At 32.2% G+C, this 8,544-nt stretch overlaps 1 protein-coding gene across 1 annotated transcript; it reads left to right on the forward strand.

Annotated features, from left to right (window-relative positions):
• The first annotated feature begins 3,176 nt into the window (after positions 1 to 3,176).
• LOC115999636 (branched-chain amino acid aminotransferase 2, chloroplastic-like) lies at positions 3,177 to 7,828 on the forward strand. Its single transcript, XM_031239480.1, has 10 exons — positions 3,177 to 3,371; positions 3,500 to 3,591; positions 4,372 to 4,549; positions 4,696 to 4,872; positions 4,960 to 5,091; positions 5,481 to 5,579; positions 5,936 to 6,052; positions 6,412 to 6,507; positions 6,801 to 6,913; positions 7,123 to 7,828. The coding sequence occupies exons 1-10, from the start codon at positions 3,240 to 3,242 to the stop codon at positions 7,241 to 7,243; spliced, it is 1,257 nt and encodes a 418-aa protein (XP_031095340.1). The 5' UTR covers positions 3,177 to 3,239; the 3' UTR covers positions 7,244 to 7,828.
• Positions 7,829 to 8,544: the final 716 nt, after the last annotated feature.

Consider the following 8,544-nt stretch of genomic DNA (forward strand, 5'->3'; position numbering starts at 1 on the left):
ATTACGAACAACAATATTAATTCATTAGTTGTCATAATTTTTAAGATTTTATTCAAAAGTAATCAAATGAAATGCACGGGTAATTGACATTATCTGAAGTAAAAATATATAAAATTATCGTAAGAATGAAATATCTATGTTTAATGACCATAATAAATTTAGATGTTAAATATAGTGTAATTACCACGGATTATTTAGATGGTAAATAGTATATGGTAATTACCTATATAGATTAGCATATTAAACGGATTAACATATGGAACAATGTTATAAAAAAGGAAGGAAGCCTTTTAGATAAAATATATTAGGAATAATATCAATTAAATAAAATATCATAGGAATTTCTCAATTCTATATTTATAATTACCTTTATAAACATATTTAATAGGAAAATTTAGTTACAAACTTATATTAAGAGTTATGGATTATTATTATTATTATTATATTATTATTATTATGAGGAAAATTATATTAAGAATTTTAGATTATTATTACTACAGAGTATTATATTATTATTATTATTATTATTATTATTATTATTATTATATTAACATAATAGATTTTAAATCGATGCTACAAAATTTAATATTATTATTTCATTTATTCAAGTATAGTAATCACCATTTTTTAACTAATAAGTGTGAATTAGTATTATGCAATTAATGATAAAGATTAATAATAATTGGAATCAACAATCAATGATACAATGACCCATGTTTAGCTTCCAATGCACCATTTTTTATAAAATGAAGAATTAGAATGGTAAAATGAACAATTGGAATGAATAATTGAGGATTTATTCAAGTATAGTAATCACCATTTTTTAACTAATAAGTGTGAATTAGTATTATGCAATTAATGATAAAGATTAATAATAATTGGAATCAACAATCAATGATACAATGACCCATGTTTAGCTTCCAATGCACCATTTTTTATAAAATGAAGAATTAGAATGGTAAAATGAACAATTGGAATGAATAATTGAGGATTTATTCAAGTATAGTAACCACCATTTTTACCAAATTACATAAGCATCCGTAAATGGGGAAGATCAAGATTGCAAATTCTACAATATATAGATGAGCATCCGTAGATTGCTAGTTATTTTGCACAGTACAACTAAAAAGATGGATAGTTAAATAAGGTATTATCATTCAAAATCTTGTAATACAAAGTTACAATACAATGTTTTTCCATTAGAAATTACCAATCAAAGTAATGTGATTAAAATATATAATTATAGAAAACATTTGATTGTTCACTACAATCACTCTGAAAATTGTAATTTTACATACGTGATACGCCCATGACAAAATTGGCCTAGCTACTTGAAACCTTATCAGCAAAAATTAAAGCATATTGAGCTATTAAAATCAAACTAAATCACAGTACTACAAAATACTCTATGGAATGCAGACTACACCATAAGGATCTCCAACATGCAGAATGAATCAACTAAAAATTAAATCATACCGCATACCATAATAATTCTACGCGTGTTAAAGTTCGATCTTCGACTTCATAAAATTACAGATTATAGATCTCTAACTAATAGTGAGAACACAGATATTGGTACGTTGTGAGAGAAGAGTCATTTCTCATCACTATATAGTGGAGGATAAACATAATATGGAAGATTTTTCAAAAGGAAAGTATAATTAATTTTAATTTTATGTAAATATAGATGATTGACATGTAAAAATTTTACTACAATATTATATAATTTTTTCATTCTAATATAGTTAATTACATGTCAATTATATAAATATATATAGATATATAGATATAGATTATCATATCACTAATCACCAATCACCAATTAATTATTCTTTTTTAAAATAATCACCAATTAATTAATTAATATCAATATCAATCTATATAAATATAAATATTAATATATAACAATATTACCATATCACTAATCACCAATCACCAATTAATTAATTAATATTAATATTAATATATATATATATATATATATTAATTAATTAATATTAATATATAACAATATTACCATATCACTAATCACCAATCACCAATTAATTATTCTTTTTTAAAATAATCACCAATTAATTAATTAATATTAGTATATATTAATATATTATATATTAATACATTAATATTAAGATTAATACTATATACCATATTATCAATTATCAATTATATATCACCAATCACCCATCACCCATTAATATTAACAATATTACCATATTATCATTCTCATATATTACCATAATAATATTATAGGATGGATAATTAATAAAATAATAAAATAATAAATAAATAAAATAAATGGTTTTACCAAAATATCCCTAAGTTTTGGGGGGAAAATTTGGGAGGAGGAAAATGTTTTTATATATAGTATAGATATAGATATAGATACTCATTTATGAAATGCCAAATCCATATATATAGTTACCTACTACCTAGGCCGCTTGCCGGATTATTAATATAGCTTTTTCAATTGAAATCAATTATATATTTTACAATTGGGTCCTTTTCAATACGCGGATCTATAGTAAAATTTAATGATAATATAATCATTGATAGCATGTTTGTGAAAGGTGTAAAATGAAATAGTATTTTGATGAGTACGTTTATTATGTGATTTGGTAACACCTTTTATTTTAATTTGAGAATATTATTTTAGGAGATAGCTATTATTTTTATTTCCAAGCCTATTCCATATTTTTTAGCTATTCCGAAAGGGTATTGTTATTAAGCTAGGATCCATCACCTTCATTGTAAAAATTTCAATTGAAATAATAAGTATTTGACGAGAATGATCAAAATTGAAAAATATATTCCGTAATTAGGTATTTCTGATATGGAATAGCATCAATTATAATAAATTGACGAATAATCATTTCAAAAAGTAAAATAAAGTGATTCGCACTAAATCGAGTCTTGTCAATAGATTGTTGAATCATCTTGATTTATTCTTCTACAATCTTGTTGGGTCGAGATGTGGGGATCTTGAAACGAGGACAAGAGATTTTGTCTGATAAGATTAGTAAATGAGTAATATTTACGTGGTAATTGCGAGAAATCAACTGAGTTAACCGTGCGACTTATTTTATGGTTTACTTCATTTTAGTTGTTGAAATGATAATTTGTAAAGCGGATAAACATGGTGACTAGATACCTAACACAATATCTAATTGAAATTGAGATAACAGACGTTAACGCACAGAAGAGACGACTCTGACACGATCAACGCAGACAGAGAAACGGAAATGGAGACCGGTGCTGTCTTCGCGGGGATTCAATCTACCCTCACTCATCTTCTCCGTTCATCTCCGATCGCTATTAAGCTTTTCCATCCTTCCTTCAATGGAAGAACACAGTATTGTCCCCTGCCTCTCAAGGTCTTCTAATAAATTCAAATTTTCCTTTTCAGTTTTAATTCTATTTCTTTCACATTCCTTCCTTCACGTGTATTTCCTTTTCATCCATTAATTGCCTAATTTCTGTATTTACCGGCGATTGTTTGCAGCTTCAAAAGCAGTCACGCCTTCTTGCTTCTTATAGAAATGACAGCAGTGATTATAATGAGGGTACGATTCTTCGAGTGGACTCTCACGCAAGGTTTGTTTACTTTTTTTTTTTTTTTTTTTTTTTTCTCCCCAGTGTTATAATATGCTTTTTTTTTTTTTTTTTTTAGGTTGAATAGTTTTATGTAGTTTACCGGCAATGGATTATTCTTTTTCACTACCTCACAAGTTGTACACTAAGACAAGTTGTTGCTTGAGAATCTTGATGCCTATTTGCAATTTTTGTCCTACTCACAACACTTAGCTTGCCCAATTGAGGAGCATCTAGGGTCAATCCGGCCAAATTGGTTATAATGTTTGCTTGGTAATCATAAAGTTCTAAGGTTGACTTCGAGGAGTGGCCTATTGGCATTTTTGGTTTTGAGCTGGTTAGCCATGGGCATCCTAGATGGATTTACCTCCGTGGTCTTTTGCCGGCTTGGGCCACAAGGCGGATTTACCTGTGCACCCCCTCACTAGTGGTTGCGGATTTCCCTCGTCACCAAAAAAAAATAAAATTAGGAGCACCTATTGACTGGAATTGGATAAACATGCTAGCTTTACATCCATCCCTACGCACTTACACTCCCGCTAATCATTCTGCTGATCTAAAACCATCAACTTGTAGTGCTAACTCTTTATCAATCATTAACTGTAACTGGTAGTCATGTCCAAGACACATTCAACCACTCCAAATAAATCTTTGGTTAGAAGAAGTTATTTCTGAAATGTCGACTGAATTGTGTATGATCAGAACATTGTCTTATTGATCTAAAGACTTTGCTTGGTATTCTGCCAGGAGACAATTTATTGATGACCTTTTTTTTTTTAACAGCAATGCAACACCTGAATTAGCTGACATTGACTGGGACAACCTTGGATTTAGCCTTTTGCCCACTGATTATATGTATATCATGAAATGTTCTCAAGGTGAAAGCTTTAGTAAAGGTGAATTGCTGCGTTTTGGGAACATAGAATTGAACCCATCATCAGGGATATTAAACTATGGTCAGGTTAGTTGTTTTGGTCTTTTTAATTTTTTATGGTTCTGACCTTCACTTTACCATGCACCTCTTCTTTAAATAATAATACAAGAGTTTTCTTGAGCTATAAATATTGATTTTATATGTTACTCTGCATGCCCATTGTTATAACGCAGGGATTGCTTGAAGGTTTAAAAGCTTATCGAAAAGGTGATGGTAAAATTTTGTTGTTTCAACCCAAGGAAAATGCTTTGCGCTTGAAGATAGGTGCGGAACGCATGTGCATGCCTTCACCGACTGTTGAACAGTTTATGGAAGCAGTAAAATTAACCGTTTTAGCAAATGAGAGATGGGTATTTGAGCTGCTTCAGTATTCTCGTGAAATTTGCTCCACTATCTTTAGTATTGTTTGACTGGCTTTTCATTTTTACATCTTTCAGATTCCTCCACCGGGTAAAGGCTCATTATATATAAGACCGCTGCTTATGGGAAGTGGACCTGTTCTTGGTCTTGCTCCAGCTCCTGAGTTTACATTTTTAATATATGCATCGCCAGTGGGTAATTACTTCAAGGTATATACTTATTGGTTTTCTCTGTGTGTGCCTTGTCCAACTCGCTTTCTAAGGGATCACGGACTTGTTCCCTTCACTTTTCTTTCAGTTTAATATCATCTGCTGGCTGCTGTTGATGTGCTTGTTAACCTTGTTTAGCTTTTATCCATTGCTTGGTAACTTAGACATCATTTTTCTTATGTGATGCATATGGAGATTGTTGGCTCTCTTCTTTCTAGGCATCCCACTTTCCTCTATGATGAACTATTTTGATTTTCTATACTAGTCACTATCTGCTTGTAGGTATAACAGAATGTTTGGAATTTCAAAATATATCAGGTTGCATATTGGATTTGCTTGTTGTTTCCCTTTTCGGCACATTTGTTTCTCAAAATTCAATGTAATGGCAGGAAGGTTTGGCACCAATAAATCTGATAGTTGAGACTGAAATGCATCGTGCAACCCCTGGTGGTTCAGGGAATGTCAAGACTATAGGAAATTATGCTCCGGTAAGCTGTCTTCTGGAGCTTATTACCTTAAACGGTTAAACCCGTCTTTTTGTACATGCCAAAGCTATGCTGTTTAAGCCTTTTTGTTTTTTTCTTTACACCAAGAGTTGTATTGCTATTTTTTCCTGGAACTCTTGACGGGACAGGACATCCAGGACTCCTGTTTCCATTGACTTTGAAGCTCTATCTTCAGATAGAATAGTTAGGAAATGCATGGCACTAAATTAGAATACATATCTATAGAGGGATATGGGTTTTCTATAATTGACCTTAGTCATAAACTGAGAATTTATATCATAGTGTTTGAATATCATTGGTTAAATTGACCTCGTTGTAATTGTCATTGTACTTTGTAGGTCCTGAAGGCACAGAGTGTTGCGAAAGCAAAAGGGTATTCTGATGTTCTGTATCTTGATAGTGTTCACAACAAATATCTGGAAGAGGTTTCTTCTTGCAATATTTTCATTGTGAAGGTAACCGATTAGACTAAACTGTTTAAATATAAAGACATCACCTTGACAAAATCAGTGTGCCATTATTGTTTGTATTTTTAAAAGATTCATCACGTTAAAATTATGGAGTATTCTTTTACTACTCTTCACACTTTTAATTTTCCAAGTAATTGTTTGTTTGTGTTAATTTTTCTCTTTCCCCCTGACAAAAATTCTTTAACATTGATAAATGGACGTTACTTTGATCTGTATGCCCAACTTTTTCTGGTATATGGAACTTATCCTTCAATCCTGCAAATGTATGAATTGCACACAATTCTTCAGTTTCTGTAATGTGAAATATCATCTTTGTAAATGCACGCCATTACATAATCTCTCAGGGCAATACGATAGCAACTCCTGCTTTAAAGGGGACCATCCTGCCTGGTATTACACGGAAGAGCATAATTGATGTAGCTTCCAGCCTAGGCTTCCAGGTACACTATATATATTTACCTGCAATGAGAAGTTCGTTTTTCGTTTCCAATGGTTCTTCCCCACTTGGATACCTCACCGTCTTCGTAAAGCTGTTTGTTTGATATTCCAAATCAAGATGCATTAATTTGGACCTATTCAATTTCACTACTTCATACCCATTATTTTGCGAGATTATATTGGACATCAGCAAGTTTCAATTCGCGTGTTATGCTGCTGTCATAATTCTATTAAACATAGTTTCTCCTTTTCATAGATATGCTGGTATTACTGCCTGTATATATGCATATTCTAGGTCGAAGAACGGTCTGTGTCAGTGGAGGAATTGTTCGAGGCTGATGAAGTTTTCTGTACCGGGACTGCTGTCGTTGTATCACCAGTGGGCAGCATAACCTATCTTGGCAAAAGGTGATAATTCCTGGTCTCGTTTTCCAGTTGTTCTCTACACTATCCAACCCAAATGGCTCTGACTGCTACACAATATCGCCAGGAATTGAAATTGACCTTTTGGTTTATTATATCTATATTCTTGCCCCCCCCCCCACCCCTCCCTCCCCCGCCCTTCCCACCATGGTTTTTATTGGTTCCAACCCAACCAGCAAGTTTCCGTTTTGCAGGATAGCGTACGGGAGTAATGGCAGCGTTGGTATCGTGTCGCGACAACTATACTCAGCACTCACTAGTCTTCAGATGGGAGTTACAGAAGATAAAATGGGATGGATTGTTGAACTGAACTGAAGTAAGAGCTCAGACTCATAAGATACAAGCTAAGCTCTGCCCTTTTCTTTTAAATGTCAAGAGTACTATAGTAGTGATCTATACGATGCATACATCCCGAGTATTGCGTAGACGATACTACATGCGCTCAAATTTGTACCGAATACTAACACGATGGGACAGAACTAGTCGTCTCAACTTCCCAAAAGTTGATAGGACAATCTTATCTCATCACATTAGCGCTCGATACAAATATGAGTGCAACCCTAGCAAATAAGCCTCTCATGCATGCAAAAACATATAGAAAAAAAAATAGATTCGCCGCCTCTGTTTCTTCTGAATTGGTTCCTTCTGCTGCGTCTTTAGTTAAACATGTTCAAACATGATTCTCCATAAAAGGGTGGGAAATGTTCTGATCTGAGAGCAAATAAACAACAATATCAGAGGATTGAATAGATGCAAAAGTATATTAAAGACATTTTTATATTAATTTATTTTAGTAGGTCTAACAACTATGTAGGGCCTTTTGTAACCATCAATCCCACTGATCACATGTCCAGTGTTCTATTGGTTGAAAATAATGAGTGATTTGTACTTTCACGTCAACGATAAACGCTAAGAGCAAACAAGTGCCTGGAGAGGAAATGGCAGGATTTTAGCTGTTATGTTAAGACTTGTGAGAAACAACAAATTTTACCCATTTTGGCCTACTTCAATTGTCATATTAAAATTCCTTATTAAGCATTATGGAGTATTTGTGAGTCTGAATAGTAATGGACTGCAAATGTGTTGATATGATAATAGGATTAACTCTGATCTTGAAAGTGAAAAAGTATTGTATGAATTGATACAGTTTTAGAGCATACAAAATGTGGTGGGAGAAAAGAGAAAGGAAGTTCGAGTTTTTTGCTAATCCAAATTTTTTTTATCAAAAAAAAAAAAAGAAAAAAGAAATAAGGTCGCCCTTACTCGTCTTTTGAAAGGCGTCATCCTGGATTTTTTTTCCGTATGGTGTGGCCATAACATGCATCTCTAGCGGTTGCGTCAAAGTGGTCGCCAGTTGAATACCATTGACTTTTTGTAATTTTAATGTTTTTTTCCCTTTGAATCTTCAAATTTTACCTGGCAAAAATAAAAAATAAAAAAGCCAAAAGAAAAAAAGAAGAAAAAAGAGAACTGTTGAGGTTACTCCAACAATAATGACTTTTGTGTCTCTTACTTTGATGGGGCCAAGTCAAAAAAAAGGGTGGGGACAACTTAGAAAAAGAAATTACTTTTATTTCTCAAGCATCTAATATAATCAAAATAGTTCTTTCCATAGA

Source organism: Ipomoea triloba, chromosome 12 (genome assembly GCF_003576645.1).
Source record: "Ipomoea triloba cultivar NCNSP0323 chromosome 12, ASM357664v1".
Classification (NCBI taxonomy): Eukaryota; Viridiplantae; Streptophyta; class Magnoliopsida; order Solanales; family Convolvulaceae; genus Ipomoea; species Ipomoea triloba.